The 24,353-nt window shown below is 35.6% G+C and overlaps 1 protein-coding gene across 1 annotated transcript; it reads right to left on the bottom strand.

Annotated features, from left to right (window-relative positions):
• Nucleotides 1–4,050: 4,050 nt before the first annotated feature.
• On the bottom strand, nucleotides 4,051–22,632 carry LOC146002171 (odorant receptor coreceptor-like). Its single transcript, XM_083139888.1, has 5 exons — nucleotides 22,027–22,632; nucleotides 19,561–19,868; nucleotides 18,411–18,510; nucleotides 15,332–15,487; nucleotides 4,051–4,062 (listed from the first exon to the last, which is right to left on the bottom strand). The coding sequence occupies exons 1-5, from the start codon at nucleotides 22,630–22,632 to the stop codon at nucleotides 4,051–4,053; spliced, it is 1,182 nt and encodes a 393-aa protein (XP_082996014.1).
• Between the last annotated feature and the right edge of the window lie 1,721 nt (nucleotides 22,633–24,353).

Raw genomic sequence — 24,353 nt, 5'->3', positions numbered from 1 at the left:
TGCTAATATACGAAATTCGGAACAAACTATGGACCAAATATTATCAAAAGTGTGAGGTTTGTATATAAGTAATCTTTATATAAAATCATCTATATAATTACTTCCTATTAAGCCCGTTTATGATTTTTGTACCGTCACGAAAAATACAGGAAATATTTTTTTAATTCTTACTTCTTCTCTGAGACTCGAAATTCACAGGAAACCATCGACCATATATTATCGAGTGTGTGAGGTTTGTATCTAAGTAATCTTTAAATAAAATTTTTTATGTGATTACTTTCTATTAAGCCCATTTTGGATTTTTGTACCGTCACGGAAAACCAAGGAAATATACTTTAATTCTTACTTATTCGCTGAGACACGAAATTCAGAACAAACAATGAACCAACTATTATCGAGTGTGTGAGTTATGTATCTAAGTAATCTTTAAATAAAATGTTCTATCTGATTATTTTCTATTAAGCCCGTTTTTTATTTTTGGACCGACACGGAAAACCCTTTAAATATTTTTGAATTCTCACTTTTTCGCTGAGACACAGAGTTCACAAGAAACTGTTGACCCAATATTTTCGAGTGTGTGAGGTTTGTATGTAAGAAATATTTAAAGAAGTTCCTCTATGTGTTTACTTTCTATTAAGCAGATTGTACCGCCACGGAAAACCGGGATATTTTTGAATTCTTACGTCTTTGCTGAGACACGAAATTCAAAAAGAAACATTTGATCAAATATTATCGAGTGTGTGAGGTTTGTATCTGAGTAATCTTTAAAAAAAACTTCTATCTGATTATTTTTTATTAAGCCTTTTTTATATTTTTTGTACGGTCACGGAAAACCCTGGAAATATTTTTTTAATTCTTACTTCTTCTCTGATATACGAAATTCGTAACAAACTATGGACCAAATATTATCGAATGTGTGGGGTTTGTAAATAAGTAATCTTTATATAAAATCTTCTATATCATTACTTTTTATTAAGCCCGCTTATGATTTTTGTACCGTCACCAAAAACTCGGGAAATATTTTCGAATTCTTACTTCTTCGCTCAGACACGAAGATTACAAGAAACATTTGATCAAATATTATCGAGTGTGTGAGGTTTGTATCTGAGTAATCTTTAAAAAAAACTTCTATCTGATTACTTTCTATTAAGCACATTTTTTATTTTTGTACCGTCACCAAAAACTCGGGAAATATTTTCGAATTCTAACTTCTTCGCTCAGACACGAAGATTACAAGAAACTATTGACCAAATATTATCGAGTGTGTGAGGTTTGTATGTAAGAAATCTTTAAAAAATCTTCTATGTGATTACTTTCTAATAAGCATATTTTTGATTTTTGTACCAACACGGAAAACCCGGGAAATAAATTTGAATTCTTACATCTTCGTTGAGACACGAAGTTCACAAGAAACTATAGACCAAGTAATATCAAGTGTGTTAGTTTTGTATATAATTAATGTTTGAATTATATCTCCTATATGGTTACTTTTTACTGAGCCCATTTTCGATTTTTGTGCCGCCACGGAAAACTCGAGAAATATTTTTGAATTCTTACTTCTTAGCTGAGACACGAAATTCAACAAGAAACCATCGATCAAATATTATCGCGTGTGTGAGGTTTGTATCCAAGTAATCTTTTAAAAAAATCTTCTATCTGATTACTTTTTATTAAGCCCGTTTTTTTATTTTGTACGGTCACGGAAAACCCTTGAAATATTTTTTTAATTCTTACTTCTTCGCTGATATACGAAATTCGGAACAAACTATAGACCAAATATTATCGAATGTGTGCGGTTTGTTTCTAAGTAATCTATATACAAAATTATCTATATCATTACTTCCTATTAAGCCCGTTAATGATTTTTGTACCGTCACGAAAAATTCGGGAGATATTTTTTAATTCCTACTTCTTCGCTGAGACTCGAAATTCACAGGAAACCGTCGACCATATATTATCGAGTGTGTGAGGTTTGTATCTATGTAATCTTTAAATAAAACCCTCTATGTGATTACTTTTTATTAAGCCCATTTCTTATTATTTTACCGTTACGAAAAACTGGGAAATATTTTTGAATTCTTACTTGTTCGCTCAGACACGGAGTTCACAAGAAATTATTGATCAAATATTATCGAGTGTGTGAGGTTTGTATATAAGTAATGTTTAAATTATATCTCCTATACTGTCACTTCCTATTAAGCCCATTTTCAATTTTTGTACCGTCACGGAAAACCCGGGAAATATTTTTGAATTCTTACTTCTTCGCTGAGACTCGAAATTCAGAGGAAACCATCGACAAGATATTATCGATTGATTGAGGTTTGTATCTAAGTAATATTTAAATAAAATTTTCTATGTGATTACTTTCTATTAAGCCCATTTTGGATTTTTGTACAGTCACGGAAAACCCGGCAAATATATTTGAATTCTTACTTCTTCGCTTAGACACGAAGTTCACAAGAAACCATCGACCAAATATTATCGAGCGTGCGAGGTTTGTATCTAATTAATATTTAAATAAAATCATTTATATAATTACTTTCTATTAAGCCTGTCTATTATTTTTGTACCGTCACGGTAAACCCTGGAAATAATTTTGAATTCTTACTTCTTCGCTGAGACAAGAAATGCACAAGAAACTATACACCAAATATTATCGAATGTGTGAGGTTTGTATCTAAGTAATCTTTATATAAAATCATCTATATAATTACTTTCAATTAAGCCCGTTTATGATTTTTGTACTGTCACTAAATATCCGGGAAATATTTTTGAATTCTTACTTTTTCGCTGAGACACTAAATTCACAAGGACCTGTTGTCCAAACATTGTCGAGTGTGTGAGATTTGTATCTAAGTAATCTTTATATACAATTTTTAATGTGAGTACTTCTAATTCAGCCCGTTTTTCTATTTTTGTAACGTCACGGAAAAATCGGGAAATATTTTTGAGTTCTTACCCCTACGCAGAGACACGAAGATCCCAAAAACTATAAACCAAAAATTATCGGATGTGTGAGGTTTGCATCTAAGTAATCTTTATATAAAGTCATCTATATAATTACTTTCAATTAAGCCCGTTTTTTGTTTTTGTACCGTCACGAAAAATCCTGGAAACATGTTTTAATTCTTACTTCTTCGCTGATACACGAAATTCACAAGAAACTAAAAACCAAATATTATCGAGTATGTGAGGTTTGTATCTGGGCTAATCATACAAAAAAGAGAATGCCACTTTTCTGTCTCTTAGTAAGAAGTACATTACGTGTAATTTCTCTACGATGCCATATACTTTATTATGACCACAAAGGTAATTACTCTCGATTCTTGTCTATCAGAATCACAGCCAGGAAGCAGTCGCTACAAACTCAAGTATTGCTGAGTAAAGATATTACATCAATCTTTGTGGGGCACCAGGTTAACAAACAACTTTGAGGAAGTAAAGATGTGCATCGACCTAGTGTTTACAACAGCAATCGTTGGAGGATAAATAGTGTGTATTCTGGTAGAGGGGGATCAGTGAAAACAGAGTTGAGATACGTACGACAAGAGTGAGAGAGGTCACTCTTGGTACAGCAGTCTATAAGGCCGATGTTGGTCCCTCACCAGGAGTAGATGAGTTATTACTCTCTACATATACATCGTCACCGTAAGACCAATTCTACGTTTTTACACGTTTCTGCGAGACTACGGAGATATTTAGCTTCTACTTGAATACAGGTATTTTCCTAACAACATGCCGATACAATGGTAGTGAGACCTAAATCCAATATAGTGTGTATTGAGTATTCATTGCCATTAACTGCTATTCAAGTACAACCTCTCGCATAAGAGTTATTCGCCAAACGAGCGCCTGCGATGCAGGACGCTATCGCTGCTCGTGGCACATCTAATGGTCCCGGGTTAAGATCCCTGCGTTCCTAAGGGAACGATACGATTATACCAAGGTGACGCTAAGTATGTAAATGTTATTTTCGGTAATTTACGTTGAGAAAAAATTCAAAAAGACATAATATAATGTACTTGTCCATTAGATTTTGATTTGATATTATTACACAAAAACCTGAAAAAAAAAACAAAAAAATTTACATTTGTTGTGAAAAACATCCTCTCAACAGGAAACGAAACTTTTTTAAAAAAAATTCTAGGTGTTCCGTAACGGTTCTCAAATCAAGCAGAGTTAATATAACGCATTAGCATATAAAACAATATATAAAAATTAATCAAATATAAACCTCACACTTTTGATAATATTTAACCCATATTATCTAGTGAACTGCGTTTGTTACCGAGGAAGAAAGAATTTAAGAAATATTTCTCGTTTTTTCCGTGACAGCAAAAACATAAGAAACGGACTTGATACATAGATATAGTCCATGAAATATTACAGTAAGGATTAAAGAGCCTTATAACTCATCAACATAATAACATTTCGTCCATGAATTCATACGAATTAATACATCGAAGGGGAAAAAAATATTTTCAGAATAGTCTTAGGGGTTTCCGTAACGGTACAAAAATAAATAACGGGCTTAATAGAAAGTAATTACATAGAAGATTTTATATAAAGATTACTTAGATACAAACCTCACACACTCGATAATATTTGGGCGATTGTTTCCTGTTAACTTCGTGTATCAGCGAAGAAGTAAGAATTAAAAATTACTTCCCGGATTTTCCGTGACGGTACAAATATAAAAAAAAATGCATAATACAAAGTAATCATATAGAAGATTTTATTTAAATACTACTTAGACAAACATCTCACACATTCGATACTATTTAGCCAACAGTTTCTTGTGAACTTCGTGTCTCAGCGAAGGAGTAAGAATTCAAAAATATTTCCCGGGTTTCCGTGACAGTACAAATATCAAAGACGGGCTTAATAGAGAGTAATCGGAAATAAATGTTTATTTAAAGATTACTTAGATACAAAACTAATACATTCGATAATATTTGGTCAACAGTTTCTTGTGAATTTCGTGTCTCAGCGAAGAAGTAAGAATTCAAAAATATTTCCATTCTTTTCCGTGGCGGTACAAAAATAAAAAACGGGCTTAATAGAAAGTAATCAGATAGAATATTTTATTTAAACATTACTTAGATAGAAACCTCACACACTTGATAATATTTTGTCAATAGTTTCTTGTGAACTTCGTGTCTCAGTGTCTCCTTGGCGGTACAAAAATCCAAAAGTGGTTAATACAAAGTAATCACATAGAAGATTCTATTTAAAGATTTCTTACATACAGAGCTCACACACTCGATAAAATGTGGTCGATATATTCTTGAGAATTTCGGATTTCAGCGAGGAATTTAAAAATTATAAATATTTCCCGGATTTTTCGTGACGGTACGAAATTCAAAAACGATCTTAATCGGAAAGAAATATATAGATGATTTTATATAAAGATTACTTAGATACAAACCTCACACAATCGATAATATTTGGTCTTAAGTTTCTTGTGAACTCCATGTCTCAGCGAAGAAGTAAGATTTCAAAAATATTTCCGGAGTTTTCCGTGGCGGTACAAAAATCGAAAATGGGCTCAATAAAAAGTAACAATATATAGGAGATATAATTTAAATATTACTTATATACAAACCTCACACAGTTGATATTACTTGGTCTATAGTTTCTTGTGAACTTCGTGTCTCAGCGAAGAAATAAGAATTCAAAAATACTTCCCGGGTTTTCCGTGACTGTACAAAAATTGAAAATTGGCTTAATTGAAAGTAACAGCATAGCAGATATAATTTAAACATTACTTACATACAAACCTTACACACTTGATATTAATTGGTCTATAGTTTCTTGAGAACTTCGTGTATCAGCGAAGAAGTAAGAATTCATAAATACTTCCCGGTTTCTCCGTGACGGTACAAAAATAAAAAACGGGCTTAATAGAAAGTAATCACATAGAAGATTTTCTATAAGGATTACTTAGATACAAATTTGACACCTTCGATAATGCCTGGTCTATAGGTTCTTATAAACTTCGTGTCTCAGCGAAGAAGTAAGAATTTAAAAATATTTCCCTTGTTTTGCGTGGCGGTGCAAAAATAAAAAACGGGCTTAACAGAAAGAAATCACATAGAAGATTTTATTTAAAGATTTCTTAGATACAAACCGAACACATTCGATAATATTTGGTCAATAGTTTGTTCCGAATTTCGTATATTAGCGAAGAAGTAAGAATTCAAAAATATTTCCAGGATCTTTCGTGACGGTATAAAAATCATAAACGGGCTTAATAGGAAGTAATTATATAAATGATTTTATATAAAGATTTCTTACATACAGAGCTCACACAATATTAATTGGTCTATAGTTTCTTGAGAACTTCGTGTATCAGCGAAGAAGTAAGAATTCATAAATACTTCCCGGTTTCTCCGTGACGGTACAAAAATAAAAAACGGGGTTAATAGAAAGTAATCACATAGAAGATTTTCTATAAGGATTACTTAGATACAAATTTGACACCTTCGATAATGTCTGGTCGATGGTTTCTTGTGAATTTCGTGTCTCAGCGAAGAAGTAAGAATTCAAAAATATTTCCCGGTTTTTCCGTGACGGTATAAAAATAAAAAACGGGCTTGATAGAAAGTAATCATATAGAATATTTTATATAAAGATTACTGAGATACAAGCCTCACACACTTGAAAATATTTGCTCCATAATTTGTTCTGAATTTCGTGTCTCAGCGAAGATGGAGGAATTCAAAAATATTTCCCAGAATATTTGTGACGGTACAAAAATCGAAAATGGGCTTAATAGAAAGTAACCATCTAGGAGATATAATTTAAAGATTACTTATATACAAACCTCACACACTTGTTATTACTGTAATTATTTGGTCTATAGTTTCTTGAGAACTTCGTGTCTTAGGAAAGAATTAAGAATTCAAAAATATTTCCCGGGTTCTCCGTTCCGGTACAAAAATAAAAAACGATCTTAATAGGAAGTAATCATATAGAAGATTTTTTTAGAGATTACTTAGATACAATCCTCACACACTCAATAATATTTGCTCCGTAGTTTCTTGTGAATTTCTTGGCTCAGCGAAGAAATAAGAATTAAAAAAATATTTCCCGGATTTTTCGTGACGGAACAAAAATCATAAACGGGCTTAATTGAAAGTAATTTTTAGATGACTTTATATAAAGATTACTTAGATACAAACCTCACACGTTCGATAATATTTGTTCTATAGTTTCTTGTGAACTTCCTGTCTCAGCGAAGAAGTAAGAATTCAAAAATATTTCCAGGGTTTTCAGTGACTGTACAAAAATCAAAAAGGGACTTGATACAACGTACGAGTCCATATCGTTCTTTTGAGGGATTAAAGAGCTATATAGCTCACTAATATAATAACATTTTGTCCATGGGTACGATGAAACTTGTACATCAAAGTTAAAAAAAATAAAAAAAATGAAAAAAATTGAGAATTGTTTTGGGTTTTTCCGTGACGGTACAAAAATCAAAAAGGAGTCTAATAGAAAGTACTCATTTAGGACATTTTTTTAAACTTTAAACAGATATAAACCTCACACATTCGTTAATATTTGGTCAATATTATCTTGTAAAGTGCGTGTCTTTGAGAGGAATGTGAAATTTATAAAATGTTTTCCGGGTTTTTCGTGACTTTGCGAAAACTGGGAAAGGGACTTGATACAAAGGACATGTCTATAAAATTATATTGATGAATTGGGGAGCTCTAAACTCACCATTATAATAATATTTTGTCCATTTATTCATATGAATTAGTACATTGATATGAAAAATCCAAAAATTGAAAATTATTTTCGGGTTTTAAGTAACGGTACAAAAATAATGGAGGGGCTTATTGGAAAGTACTGATTCTAGACATTTTATTCAAACATTAAGCAGACAAAAAACTCACGTATTCGATAAAATTTTGTCCAATTTTTTTCCGTGAATTGCTGCCTCTAAGAAATAAATACAAATTTTAAAATTTTAAGGGGTTTTCTAAGAACGGTATAAAAATCGGATATCCACTTATTGCAAAGTAGTGTTTATAAAGTTTAATTTAAAAGAAATTAGTACAAAAATAGCATAATATTCTTCGAAGCAACTCGAGACGGTACAAAAATATATGGTTGCAATGTAAAAGTTTTCCCGCCTTTTTTTGAGGCTTCTTTCTGACTGGTACAAAATTTTTAAATAGTGGTACAAAATGGTACATAAATAGTACAATATTTTTATGTGGATAACTTTGCCGAAACCGATGATGAGGTTGAGACGTTACTCTGTAACCCCAAAATTGATTTTTGTTTTTCGACGGTAAATTGAGTGGTACAAAAATTATTTTTAGCATTTTTGAGTAGTACAAAAATAGTACAAAATTTGGCAAATGAGGTTTTGATGGTACAAAAATATGGGGTTACAAAGTAACAGAGCATTGAGATCGTTCGCTGCGGGACGGTGTAGGTTCGGCCTACGTATAGGGCCGGTGACAACCCGCCATCGTGAGGAAATTGGGGAGCTCCGAGTGAGTGAGCGTAATCCGGTCACGGAGACGTACTATAACGGCTGGGGATACGTCGGGCTGACCCCCCGACTATTCCAATGCTGGCTGAAGATCTCCACGCTTAGAGGTGACGAAGGAAAGCGAGGGAGGGAGACCGGCAGTCGGTAGGTATGCCTAGACCCTTTATGGGCTGTTGCGCAACGGATTATTATATTATTTACATAGACATAAAAATACATGCACGCACACACATATACAAATTAGATATATAATTTATGAAATGTATGTTTCAGCTTCTTCGTGATTTACTTCTTTTCCACATCTCTGGTATGATAATACAATGGTAGGAAAGTTATGCTACACTTATTTGCATAATATGTTTTATTTTGAAGTTTAAGAATCGATAGATAAGCGACAGAGGGGGAACGCCTCTTCTCTAACATTTGTTTATATCTTCTTCCACCCAGAAACAAATAGAGATGGAAAAGAGTCAATGAATGACTCTTACACTGTACGACGAGTGTAATGACGAGTACACTTAAAATCACACAGCTTCAAGGGTTACCCGCAGTGGCGTGCGGTGCTAAATCAGACAGGGGAACAGGTGACCTGCACTTGCACCCTCCCCTCCCATACCCGTCGTAATATAATACAGTAGACAAAGTAAAATTCAACCCTTATTGAAATGAACTAAATACAGGGGTGCCCCCTCAAGGCCAATGGCGCATCCCCTCCAAATCATATAATTTGTGCCCTTAAACCATATCGTAATCCCCACAACGTATTTAATTACGACAGCGTGTCTACTGAAAGTAACTTCTTTCTTAGCTTTACTGAACACCATACTTGATCTGCCCCTCCTCCCTAAACAAGGAGCCCATCACTTAAGACCACCCCTAAAATCGTTTATCATAATCGAGAATATAGCTTGTCTTGTAATGCAGCCATAATACATAAACTTCACATTCACCTCATTCAAGCGCCATGCATCCTAGTAACATATCATTGCGATCGAAGCGAGCAAGAAAATCTTTAAATCCATTCCTTTGCAGGCTTTCAAGAATATTAATTTAATGGGATGTCAATACTTTCTTAAGATCCCGAGATATTTAGTCTTTATAAGCTTTCCCTTTGGCACGTTCGGGGTCGAAAACGTGTGGATATCATATCGCTTAATACAGTCTCCAAAATTTAATTTTCGAACTCTCTCTCCACTACAGAAATCTGGGTCCTCACCGATGGCGCTATGGTACCGTCGTCGCCTTGTAATCAAGGAGTCCCGGGTTCGATACCCGGTGGAGGCACATAGTGGTTCGGATTCCACTTTAAACTGTAGGTCCAGTCTCGATTAGCCTTACTGTGCATAAAGTGGACTTGAAACACCAACTCAAACCAAAACCAAACACTACAGAAATCTCTTGACAATCTGAGATTTCACCAAAGTTTCCATGCCAAGTTTAGACTTACTGTTGATATTGAAGATTGGATTATGCCTCCTCCAAAAAATTATTTCTCAGTCTCAACACCAGAATTTCCGCGACTAAAATTAACCGATATGTCATCTGGTGGGATTTTCAGGAAGTATTCTAAGTAGGATACGTTGTGTTGAAGTCGATTAAAGCATGGGGAATATGCGAGGGAGTAAGGTCTACTGTTCAGGTTTTTTTTGCTCTAAATCGTTTTAGGGGTCAAAACAAATTAAAAGTTTTCATGTGTTTCCACCTCGTGCAATCAACAAAATGAAATTTGTTAATAAATCAGGGAAAACGTAATTGACAGAAGATTAGTATGGGGTATATAACACTGCAATCCGGCAAGGAAATTACGAAGAATGCACGACTCTGCTTACTTTATTTTTCGAGAGATAAATATATATTACCATGAGAGTAAAGTTTTAAATTGTACTTTATAAATAAAGCTTTTTTTCCGAAAAATCATGAAGCGTCTTACCCAATGCGTCCATGTATTACCGGTATTACGTATGTGTGAAATTTGGGACAGGTGCAAATCGATTAAGAGAGAAGATGAAAATAGTTTGAGAATTAATTAATGTCAAATGTAACCAGAAAAAAAAGTGGACATGCTAATGTTATTGTTTCATTCAGAATGATGTCCTTTTTCAGTGAGTATAGCCTGGTCATGAAATCGTGAATATTATTATTAAACCAGCCTTTCTCTTTCGAGAAAGAACTACAACGATATGTTCGCAATTTTCTCCTGTCCCAGCTTTTCAAGTACAGGTCAATTTCAATTCCTTTATTTTCAAATAATTTCCGAGAACCCCAGTTACAACATGACGTGCAGATGATACAACACTGCTTTGGATAACCAGTGCGTATACATAATTTGGTCTGCATTTTCCGTGTTATTTTCGCCTATCATTATTAAATGCTTCGTTCTCAGTACAGCTTCACGTTTGTTAGAGTACCTGGAATTCACATCGCATTCCCAATATTTAAAAATAATGCGTAATTTAAACGTTTTCTACCATACCACTCATGACAACACGCTGCTATTTTGTGCTACTGCTGAATGTAAACAAAGATTTATCCTACTTAGAGCTGCCATATTGGAAGCGACACTAGCGCTCAGGTGGTAATTTTAATCTCGAATAGTCTGTCTAAGACAATAGTAATACACAATAATTGTATAATTGCCCTCAATTTAAGGCTCAATTCCCCTCTAACTAAAATACCCGCAATAATCTAAGACCTAGAGTTGGATACTGTTCTTCCCAAAGTTTAATTCACAATCCCCCCAGAACCCCGTGTCAATTAAGGCCTAATATGTAACAGTTGGATATTTCTCCCCCCCCCCCCTTCGATAATACCCTTAAACACTTTCTTTTCTTCATCTAATGGATTAAATATGGTGCATTTAAGGTGTAAAATTTTTATATATATTTTGGAAAAAGATATAAATGTTGAATTTTATATTATTTGAAGGGACCCCCTCCAAAAAATCTAGATAGCGCAACCTGCGCCATAATCCCCCAGTTGGCACTCCTCCTGACCAAATAAACATACGATACAATGTTACAAATTGTCAGAAGTAACATACATGAAGCACGTTAAAATTTGGACAATAACAATGTTAAAGCATATATGATACTATAATGTAAAAATAACATTAAAAACAAAATTGTTGATGCGCAACAAAGAAAATAATAATAAAAGCAATTTATGAGTGATCAGAAAAAAAAATGTTTTGTCGAAACCTGTTTCATCTCTCTATTTGTAGATTAAGTTGACTTTTTTGTAGAGTTGAGCATTCTTGTAATTCAAACGTCCTCAATGCAATAATGGCATTCAGATGGCCGAGTTTTTTCATGACGTCCGCTAGATTTGTAGAAATTGTGACAAAACCCGAACTGTTCCAAACTCCCTTCTCGTGAACAAACAAGGACAACAATAATTTGCCACTGGAAGAGTATCCAGTTAATCATTTTACAGAGTTGTAGTAACTTTGTATAAAATGCCTTGTGTACGATTTCGTTTTTGTTTTTAATTCGGTTAGGGTAGGTCTTAGTTTACTGTCTTTTCTGTAAAGTTCAATGAACTAAAAGCTTTCGTCTTCAGCCGGTCAATCATACAACATTCTCAACCCTACGCTCGCAACAATCGCTTTCTTGTCCTACCTCTGCGTGCGCCTGGTCTTGGGGCTGTTGGAACAGGTGGATGCGAGCTGTTCCCTCGGAAGCTATTTCGCAGCATTTAGCCAAGGCATTTAGCAGACGATTAACTGTAGAAGATTTTTCCAGTTCGTTATGAATGTCAGACGCAATTTTGCAATGAGATTAGGAAACTATAGACTTACTACCCTCAAAACTATCACTACGACGCAATTAAACTTTAGCACATAGCAAAAACTCGAAGGAAAACGAATTCGCTGTGTCTCGTAGGGAACGGCTATAGAGTTCAGCTTCCGTGGTGGGACCACGAGGATCGTTTACCTTCGCGCCTGGTCGGAAATACTCGGCGTCAGGCACTGTTTTTGTAGAGGGTGGAACGACGAGGGTGGGTGAAGTAAACAAACGTCCAGTCACGGTGAAAGTTTTCTTCGGCGTGTTGATTTCGGGAGAAAGAAGTGTTCTTATTATGTTAATATAGGTAATTAAAATAGCTTCAATGGGCGATAAGTAGGAGGGAACAACCTGTTCCCTCTGTTCCATGGAGGGACCGCCACTGGTTACCCGTGATGATAATGATGTTTTAAAGTATATAAGAAATTAAATTTTCTTTCTTAAAATATATTTTATTAATTTTCTACAACAAAAATTATGGAAACAAAGATAACGAAGTGTGAATTTTACAGGAAATTCTATTGTTGTATATGTTAACATTAGGTTAAGTTTCCAAAGAATATGCACTTTATTTATTACAGTCATACGAAATATAAACTTAAGCACGTTATTTAGAAGATATATATTTTCATTTAATGTTACTTTGATTTACCTTTGGAATTATACATTAATACAAAATCCTCATAGTGTTTATTGAAGTTAATCATGCTTGTTAGTGTGAGAAAAAATATTATTTTCGTTTCAATTGAATTGCACTAGAAACAAGTAGTAGGAGACTACAGATCCCAGTAGCTGTAATAAAAATTAAGAGCAGTCATATAATCAGAAATAATATAAAATTTAATATATACACAATAATAAAACAAGTTACTACAGAAGCATGCCCCCTTGAAGGGTTATTCTAAGAAGAGAGTAACTTGAGTTAGGATCTTTTTCCGGAAACCATTCTTACGCTCTCTCAACATTTTAAGTCGCTACTTCCAATAGGTGCCAGGAGAGAAGTATTCTTTCGTTGAATTTGTCTTCTATCTCCATGTTGTCAATAACAGAATGGACGTCATCAGTTAAGAGACGCATGCTACCATGTATCAAGTCTATCTCTCAATAGGAACTGATGCAACCCTTCTGATGACAAAGTAGCAGTGCAAATGTATTACATATGGAAAAGAAGAAGAATGAAGATAGATGATGGAAGTTCTATGGAAATAAGAGTGTGTAAAATGGCGAGGAAATTTCGCCAAAATTTATATTTTGCATTGATGTACATGGTGAAACAAGTTCCTCGAAATATGGAGAAAGTTGATTTAAAATAAGAAAAATAAAATAATAAAACTCTGAAATTTATCAGTGATTGTAAAAAACGATGGTTCCTTAATTTGTTTAGGAAGTAGAATTTAATGTCATAGCACTATCCGATTGTTCAGAAGATAGTCACAAATGAATGTGTCCAAACGTTTGTAACAACATTTTTAACATTGATGCTGGTTAGAGATTGTGTGTCTTGGATGCTTGAAGTTGAAATGATAGTGTTAAACTGCATACCATAATTTATTTTCAATTTACTGATAAAAATCGAGTAAAAATTAATATTTTTTGTAAAGCAAACATAGTAATCATCCTTATTATTGTGGAGCAAGCTTCTATCTAGTATTCCACATGTAAAATATTATAAATATAGAACATTCACAGCGTTACAAAATTCAGTTGTTGTTTCTCGACCATTTCTGGGCCAATTAAAAATTTGGAAACGGTTAATTCTTTTACGATGTTGAAATATTAACAGAGAAACTTGAAATCACAACGGAAATGTATTCTCAAAATATGCATGGTATATATTACAATATACCAGCAACAGATGGAGGCTGTAGATAGTTTCCTGTAGATTATGTCCAAATTATATTTTCTGAGTTATGCTCTTCTTCCATCTAACCCTTCAATTATGAGCTGTGGAGTTGTTGCGGAAATACTTTAACAATGAAATTCTTGAGTACTTGAAGGTGGGGAAAAGGAAATTTCGTTTCTTGGTTTTCTGTGCAATATGTTTTCAGTAAATCTGGAGTGCACTCAAGTTGCCTAGTTTTCATTGTGGCACTCTATGAATTGTGATTCATTTTGCACGCAGATACCTTTTTGATTGAAACTGTACACGGTTGCTACCCAAGCTATTAGGAAACAATACATTATAAACAATAATGTTGGATACATAAATGTTAAAAGTACAGAAAACCTAGAAGAGAATATAAAATGGAGTAATTGGAATGTGAATAAAGGAAGGTGAAATTATACTTAACTTGAAAAAATATATATATACAGATCATACAAGAAGTTGGAAAACTAATATTGAGAATGGCTGTTACAGGCTCGATAAAGGTCTATAAATACAAAATATCGTTCTATTTGAAAATCTCATCCGTTAACACACCCCTATACATCTCAGTTTATTATGACACTATACAATGACCCACTCTTTGAATTGACGGAGGAAACTCTTGTTAAACTCATATTTCACTTCAAAGCGAAACCTTTTAGATGATTGTGCATTTACTAGTGTGTTTGGTTGATTGATGGAATTTAAAATTTTAGGTGCGTTAGCACCTAGGCTAATTTACACCCGTCACATTCGCATTGAAGGTGTCCAGCGCCTTCCTTAACTAAAATATAACTAATAGAAAAAAATGTAACGTCGAGAGACTAAAGTGTACTTACTAGGGTTGAAAGCTGAAGCTGTAAAGGAACACTCAGCATAGATAAGGAAGAACATAGGACGACACACACACAGCCCTACGGAGGATATACTGGCTATGGGGCCAGTCGCCAGAGCCTCGTTAGTCTTCAGTCCAGGGTGTACTACGTGGAAGTGAGGTTGACAATTGGGTATACTACGTGTAAGGATCATCTCTTACACCGCCCTAGTGTGTTTGGATGAAAGATGGAATTGCATACGTAAGAAAATAGCTATTAGGAAATCTCTAAACCAACCTATTATATTAGTGCTATGAAGATAAATACTAGTATAGCTATATTAAATGAAACTCACAGCAGAGAAAAAATCGTAAGATAAAGTGAAAAACTTGGCTCCTGAGAATTTTAAAGGCTTCTTGCTTTGTTCTGTGACAATCTTTAGAAAAACTTGGACCTCGTCCGTTGCTTCATACCAAGCAGTGTCATACACAGTTGTGAACAGCGAAGAGCTCTGAAAGCAAATACATTTGTTTACTTATCAACACGAATCAAGCAGTAAACATGAGTTATTTATTTCTTTCAAAAATTAGTATGGATTATAATCAATATTGTTCAAATATTAGGTTAATGTTTTTAATAATTATAAAATACCTATTAATTTTTAAACAAATTTTCCCTCTTGAGAAAAACTAATGAAAACCTCGATCTCGGTATGGTCTTCATATGCATTATTATTTCCAGCTTCAATCTAGTTTAAGTCTCGAATGGAAAACATCTGTTTAGTCTCTTGAATCGAAATAATTCTTAAAAAATGTAATAAGAAAAAGCTTCCTCCTAGTTGTCAGGAGTGAAGTTGACAAGATATCCTAGAACAGGACAGATTTGACCTAGCAAGCTCATATTGTTACAGTTGCCTTTGTTGACATGATTTTCTAAAGCAATATGTACATTTACATACGTATATATATATATATATATATATATATACACAGGGTGTTTAATAAGTAATAGCGCTAACTGACACAAGTGAAAGATAATAGAAGTAAAAAAGTCTCAGTAAACATGGGTCGGCAAACAAGCCGTTTCCGAGATAATCGCGAATGTGTGATTACAAGCCGCCACTGATTTCATTGTTTGTAAACGTCGTCCTAGTTGGTGAAATGCTAATAATGTATGCGAATGTGTGGTGTGAAGCCGTCACTGATTGTATTTTGTAAACAGAGTTCATAACTCCTTGCACCTTCCGAGGTTTGTTCTTTGTTTAAAAAAGACATTTCCGAGAGGAAATCAAACAGGCTGGATACTATCAGTACAGAGAACTGTACATACAATGAGATCTCCAATGACTGTTCTTACTGTATTATCATCATTTTATCAACTAGGACGACGTTTACAAACAATGAAGTCAGTGGCGCCTTGTAATCACAGTTTCGCGATTATCTCGAAAACGGCTTGTTTGCGTACCCATGTTTAATGAGACTTTTTTGATTCTATTATCGTGTACTTTCACCTGTTTCAGTTTATGCTATTACTTATGAGACACCCTGCATATATATATATATTGATGAAGTATAATAAGTGAAGATAGAGAAGAGGCTCGTTTAATGATCTCCTTACACTGTTCATTGACCTGACGTCTCCTTCGACTATCTCTCGTTATCCCAAGTATGGACAGCATTTCCCAATACCTCTGTGCTGGGGTTATATGGAAGGTAACGCAAGTGTGCATCTTACCGATAGGGGACATGAAAAGTAATAACATCTAGTCCGAGAGCAGAATAAAACATGATATCCGGAAGGACAGCTTTCTCAGTTAGCTTGCAAATTTCATCGATACACTCAGTACTGGATAACGGAAGGAGAGTGAGTGAGAGTCGATGTACGAACTCTGACAATAGCCATGGACACGGCCTGTTTGATACGTCCAGGACAGTGCTCAGCGAGACTATGAGACAGGTATGACAAGTGTGGAGAGAGCATTTCACTCAGTTATGTCTCATCGTTCCTTTCATTGACAGAGGCGGGTCTTTTACAGTCGTTATGAACTTTAAACCTCTCGTCTTGTTATTTGCTTGATCCCAGTGACTCTAGATCCATGGTATTAACCCAAATTATACTATATGGTGGAGACTTTGGGCTTTCTTGTAATTTTGTACAATCCCGTAACCTGGAAGCAACCGTTACGTGTAAAATGAGGCGAGAGGCCGATGCTGATCACATCTGCTCCACATGGTCGTTATTGTGAATGCTTGTGGCACTACCTCCACATCTTTACATATCTTTTCATGGCAGAGAGTAGCTTAATTTTACAAACACACACACACGTGTGTCTTTATACACACACACACACACACACACACACACACATTTTGTGTAGATTACATAGATCGATAGATAGATATTGCATAAAAGTAAATACCTCGTCAATTACTTTTTGCCCAAAATAACAGAAGAGGAAAACACGTAGCAATATGGTAATCATGTATCCGTGGACCAGTGCGAGGAAATTTCCACCCTCATCCTAGAAAAGCCATCAAAAGGTAATTTTCACTAACAATGTTGCTAATATTTCAAGAAATAACACATTTAAAAACATGTTAAATCGTTTATTTATGTAAGAGCAGGTGTTGAATGATAATAAAAATAAAAAAGTTATTTTATTTGCATACAAAAATGCATGCTATTATTTATACGTGCTAAGAATTCGAAAATTAATCTAACTACACATTTCTTATTTTGAACACATTTTACAATGAATTCAATACACAATCTTTGATACGTAGAAATTTTCAGCTAAATATGCAGGTTCGACCAGGACTCGAACCAGGGTCTCTAGCATACCGTGCCATTGTTCTAACCACTGAGATACCGAGCCGGCCTCGCCTCGCCTGATTTTTGCCTATCGCTGTTTACCTGCATGGAATCGTCTCTGCCAGTGCTACCGCAACGGGATCTGTTGCCTTTGAAACACAGTAGACTTCGACGTTTCTATGTAGTATAACTTCTGTGTGTGCCTAATCTACAATAATTAACATCTCTACGCTGGGAGGAACCAGGCAACCTCGAAGTTTACTGTGTTTCAAAGGCAACAGGTCCCGTTGCGGTAGCACTGGCAGAGACGATTGCACGCAGGTAAAACAGCGATAGCGAAAAATCAAGCGAGGCCAGGACGGCTCGGCAGCTCAGTGATTAGACAAATAGCACGGTATGCCAGAGACCCAGGTTCGAGTCCTGTTCGAGCCTGCATTTTTCGATGAAAATTTCTACGTAGTACATCTCCTGTGTGTGCCTGATCTACAATAATCTTTGATGTACGTATTTGGTGCAGCAACGCAATGTTAATATTGGTTTTCAAAATGTATAGGAACACTAAACTCTGTCACTTTTACAAACTTAAAAAAACATAACTAAAGACTAAAAATTCCGTGACTCACTTTGCTTGCTTCGTAAGCAGTCAATGTCGTTGCAATGGTCTCCAGAAGCATGTGCAGCATCATTGGAGTTCCATACATGTTGTTTACGGTATCCAAGAACCTACAAAGTATTGAATATTATACGTATATACATTCTCTTTTTTTTAAGTATTATACTAAAAACAAGTATAGTAACGCCTTTGAACAACTGCTGTTACTATTAATACTTGCAGAGATGATGGAAGGAAACAAACGCAAGAAAATTAGATAGGGAACCCTGGTCCGTAAATATCCCAGTCAAAGTTTACAAGTCAAAACCTTCGAAGGTCAGGTTGATAGGGAGAGGCCGACCTGTTGATTGGCCTGCCCGTTCACCTGATCTTTCTCTACTTGATTTTTTGTGGAGTCATGTCAACATTCTTGTCTACGAGACACCTGTGAGTAATGTAGAGAACTCTTGGCAAGAATCCTTGCAGCCTGTTATCTGGTCCGAACGACTCCTGAGATATTAGAGCGTGTGTGACAGAGCTTATTACGACGATGTCATGCCTTTGAACAACTGCTGTAATGATTGCTGCAGTTACTACTCATTAAAGCCACTACAATGATTCTTCTGTGTTTGTTTTCCACTTCTCCGGACATCTAATATGGTTCCCCTCCCCATTGTGAGTGGTTGCCTGCTCTTCAAGGGTTTTGGCTTGTAACTTTGACTGGAGCATTTCCACACCATGGTTCCCCATCTTATTTTGTTTCATTTGTTCCCTTCCATCATCCCTACAAGTCTGTAACACGCTCACAGAAATTCCATGCATAAAAAATATGACTCTATGAAACGTTCGAAAAGAATGTATTATATTATTCGTAAATATCATAGACAAACCACGTAAGTGCCTAAAACCCTAGGTAGTTCATCAATCTCCACTAATCAGTTGGATGTTCCCCAGAATTTTCGTAACTATTTCCATTGCGATAGAGATTATTTCATACTATATTATATATCTCCTGGATTAAACGCGAGTAAATAAATGAATAATGAAATAAACAAAATAATACGTACATAACCTACACCGGTGTGGAATACAAGACTTATATCTTTGTAGTGCATTTTGTATACACTTATCACCGCGAAATAATTCTGACGTGTCTGTTCAAATACAAGATTTCGACATACCTTATGATCTTGCAATGCCTTTTAATCCAATATTCTATTCCAGATTGCACAATATGTCTCCTGTGAGACGGAGTTTGGCTCCTGTAAAAAGCCACCACTTTAAAGTCATTGTCTCTCACATTACCGGAATCGTTGGTCTCCAAAGATCCGGAAACCTCTTCCGTCTCAATCTGTCCACTTCCCAAATCCACCACCTCCTCCACAATCTCCTTCAAATGGCGTATTTGGTTGCAGGCATGGTTAAGCATGGAGCATAGCGTTATATCAAATGTTGGCACTTGAAACGCGATGAACATGCACCAGTATACCTGAAAATGAGAAGACATTAAATAATTTGGACATTGCAACATTCTTTCTGTCAAATTTATCCTGTCTTGGTTTAATACTATAAAAAGTAATATGCTATATTACGTTTTACACTAATTTACTATCTTAATCAGAAATCATACCCAAATATGTTCCCGATCCATCGTCCCAGAAGCGTCAGTTGTATGCAGGCTAGGTTAGGTTTTGTTAAACCTTGCATTAAAGTAATCTTATAGTGGGTGCTGGAACATTTAAAACATGTTCGAATACTTTGATCAGTTGTACACATTACATACTAAGGTTGAGGTTGAGAAAAACATTCGGAAGCGATAGATCGGGAACACCGGACCCCGAAAAACCACTTTCGTTTCCAGGAGCGATGTATCGGAACAAACCACGCCCACTTTTCGAGAAGCGATGGATCGGGAAGCGATGGAACGGGAGTAAAAAGCGGGCGAATGCTGGAGTTAAATGCGACATTGTGACGGCGTGGGTTACTCAAGCGTTCTTCACAGCTCCGAAGTAAAGTGCTGGATCTTGGAGACCACGTGTAGACAACTGCCAGGAATTTCCACTGCAATATACGTATCTCTAAAGCTAGACGCGATATTTTTCCCATTAACAAAATAGGGCGGTGCACTGTCTTAGAGGATATTTTGTACTAGCTTCTTCTTGTACTACTAGAGCTTCGCTTCGAATTCCGGGTTCGATTCCCGACTGCGCATAGGTGTTGTCTATGATTTTCACTGTATCAGTTTCATCTAATCAGCAATCGTCCTCCTCCTGGAAACACCAGTGCAAAAAAATACAAATATAACACAGGTACACGTACGGCTGAAATGAAACTGCAAAAAATATTTTTCAAAAATTTTGTTAATATTTAAAGATGTTCTCATTCACGTAAAGGGATCTGCTGTAACTATTGGTCTTGTCTGGTGTTACGACGAGCGACCTAAGTGCTGGCAAGATTGGTGGGGAGTGGGAAATACAGTAGAGCGTCGATTATCCGAAGTAATTGGGGGACATGGGTGTTCGGAAAACTGGTTTGTTCGGATAATCGAACTGTACATGTTTATTTGCCAAAAAGAAGTGCTGTACAGTAAATTTATTCATAAAAACAGGCATCTCTTTAAGTATGTATTACAAAGTAACGTACAAAGGCAACTTTAGTAGGAATATATAGTATGTGGTACAGTTTATTAAACAAAAATATGTACATATTACATACGCATTTTGCATGAACAATACACACAGTACACAAAATTAACGTTTAAAAAAATCCTTTATTTTGGTCTGTCTAAGCAAGCCTACACGCTTACGAGCAGCTAAGTCACGTACTTTTTTCATTACAGATATCTGAAAGTGAGCGAGTACACAGTTCGGTTAAGCGGTCGTTCGGTTGACCGACGTTCGGATAATCGACGCTCTACTGTACGTCGCAGACCAACCAGACAACAGTGGTGGCGCCGAGAGTTACGACGTCCCGGGAGGAGGTGCTTCGCCCACCCCTTTCTACAGGTGGCTTCGCCAATACCCACTTCCATTCCCAGCATGTAGGCCGCCCGCCGTAAGACTGCAGAAGAGCTCTAGCAATAAGAAACTTACCGGTCTACGGGTTTTGACTTTGTGATTAGCAAGTATTTACTAAGCGAGTAAGTCTTCTAATGCTGCCCTCTATTATCTTTAAGAACAGTTGAAGATCAAATGCTCACCTATTAAAACTATGGCATTATTATTTACATTTTGAATATGCTATACTAATTTTGGTCGCAGACTTAAATAACCAATCTGAAAAAAAAAAAATAGAAGCCTGCCCAATTTGCATAATGGTTAGAACATCGCGCTACAACGTCAGGGGTTACAGGTTCGAATCCTCACCTGTGTATGGTTGTTTGTGAGTGTCCATCAATTTCATCATATCATCACTCATCCCCATCTCCAGAAAATGAACCAAAAGTATCACAAAATGCGAAGTAAAATAAACCAATCAATCAAAAACAGATTATGCAAAAGAGAATTTGCTTTCGAAAACAGTTCTTCACACCGACAATTTAGATAGTCAAATGCAAGCGTAAATATACACTTTAATTTTATTTTACAGCTTAGGTCCTGGAAACGTATTAGATAAAAATGTAAAATCGTGCACCTTTTTATTGTTACCTGCAAAGCATATGTGACTCCAAATCCAATGGAAGAGTATACATCCCACGGATACCAGGCATCAATAATCAGACGTTTGTGACGAACAACAATGGTAGTATTTCCAGCCATAATTTCCTCCTCAATGTCACCTTGGACCCAAAGCCATGCAGCCCACATTATCGCATTCAATATCGTCATCCCATCGAAAATCAAGAGCAGCTTTTTGTTTAGTGAATATGTCTTACGCCGAGCTCTGTCATCAGACTCTATAAACAATGGATGGTACTCCATGTCGTCCCACAAGGTCAGAGCTTTTCTGAAAAGCTTCCTCCTCACGGATATGAACAACAATTTGCTTACATTGTGAACAGTGTACAATGCAACGGCCATTGATAAAACAAGGTCACTAAAATGGCCAAACCTGACGATAGCTGCAGCAACGCAGAAAATACATTGCAATACCGCAATGGATGTATGGATAACAGAGAATATTACACGCATTGTTACCCTGAAAAGGCTATTGTCGGTGTAGAAATCCAAAATAAGATATCCACACAACTGCATTATTCTAATGCTTGGCCAGAGAATGGCCACAAGACCTCTTGGCTTGAACCTGGTGTCCATCCTTGGAGCTGGAAAGATTACAGCTGCAAAAGTGAGATTTAGTCCCTGCTTCTAGCGGAAACACTGCATCTTTAAATATTGCATTGTTTTACTTTCAAATCACAGCAGGAGCTAATCTGTTTCTCCTGAAGTTGCAATTAGGAAACTGAATTTTCAATTTTGATATTTCATATGCAGCGGGAAAACCTCCAGAAGATGGGGGGCTGTCTTTCGAAACTCTTGCTTCACGGTGTTCTAAATCACAAGGGAATGGTCTCTGGCCAAGACGATCATAGAAAGCATGATTAATAAGGGAGATTAGTGCAATCGCTTTGAGGCAACACGAAACATCAGGAAACATTTACTGACTATCTACTGCTATCTAAATGTCATACTACTTATCATATTACTCATATTATGTCATTATCGTAACAACCAAAACAGAGCAGGAGTTATTGGTAGATGCAAATGTAAATTGTCACACCAGAAAATCATTCTGCAAAAATGATGTATATATTACATTATTAAAAGCTATTGAATACGTAAAATGTATTGATTTATAGTACTCATACTTTTAAAAAAGAACACGCATGTAATATATGGTTTGTAGTTTTAAATACAAATATTAGAACTGAAGAAATATTAAATACGATTGTAAATTTCACCTGCAATAAGAAATGAATATATTTACACACAGAAAGCTTTATCGGTTTCAGACAGAACCATTCTGTTACCACTTTTTCCATTAAGTACTTACAATGAGCTTCAGCCTGATATTTAATAAACAAAAGAAACAGTTCGAGATTTTCAATCACTACTTACGACTGACGATCACATAAGTTATTTGTGATTGGTGAAGCAAAAATATAAGTGGTGTAATTTCTATTTTAATCTTATTCCATTGTTACAAACTACTGAACCCGATTTTGTAATTGCTTATAGGGTTTATTCCAGGGGTGCTCACAAGTGAGGATTATAGCGCAGGTTGCGCCATCAAGATTTTTTGGGGGATTTTATCCCTTCAAATAATATAAAAATCAATATTTATATATTTTTTCAAAATATATGTACAGATTTTACACCTTAAATGCACCATATTTAATCCATTAGATAAAAAAAGAAAGTTGTTAAGAGTATTATCGAAGGTGATTGGGGGGAGGGGAGAGATATCCAACTTTTACATATTAGACCTTAATTGACATATGGGTTCTGAGGGGGATTCTGAATTAAATTTTGGGGGGAAAGTATCCAACTCTAGGTCTTAAGTTATGGCGAGCATTTTAGTTAGAGGGGCATTGAGCATAAAATTGAGGGGATATACAATTCTTGTGTATTGCTATTGTCTTAGACTGTTGTGGAAATTCTGGTGTGGAAACCGAGGATTATTTTTTGGGGGGATGCAATATCCACTCTTCAATATCAGCAGTAATTCCAAAATTGATTGAGTATTAAATTTAAAAGGGGAGATAGAAAGCTCTTGATAAAGTGTTAAATCTTAGATTGTCAAGGGATTTCTGTAGTGGAGAGATAGTTCGAACATTAATTTTGGAGACTGTATTTAGCGATATGGTACCCACACGTTTTGGACCCCGAACGTGCCAAAGGAGAAGCTAGAAAAGACTAAGAATGTATAGACATCCTATTACATTAATATTCTTGAAACGATTTTAGGGGTGGTCTTGAGTGATGGACTCCCTCTTTAGGGAGGAGCGGCAGATCAAGTAGTGTTCAGTTTAGCTAGA

Source organism: Lepisma saccharinum, chromosome 18 (assembly GCF_977018435.1).
Source record: "Lepisma saccharinum chromosome 18, izLepSacc3.1, whole genome shotgun sequence".
Taxonomy (NCBI): domain Eukaryota; kingdom Metazoa; phylum Arthropoda; class Insecta; order Zygentoma; family Lepismatidae; genus Lepisma; species Lepisma saccharinum.
This window is presented reverse-complemented; position numbering and strand designations above follow the sequence as displayed.

Bases quoted from the DNA above. Each gene is read 5' to 3' on its own strand.
- LOC146002171 (XM_083139888.1), bottom strand. From the start codon at position 22,632: ATGGACACCAGGTTCAAGCCAAGAGGTCTTGTGGCCATTCTCTGGCCA. The intron at 19,869-22,026 runs GTAACAATAAAA...TCTCATTTTCAG, and splicing joins GAGTCACATATGCTTTGCAG to GTATACTGGTGCATGTTCAT. The intron at 18,511-19,560 runs GTATGTCGAAAT...AATACTTTGTAG, and splicing joins AGGCATTGCAAGATCATAAG to GTTCTTGGATACCGTAAACA.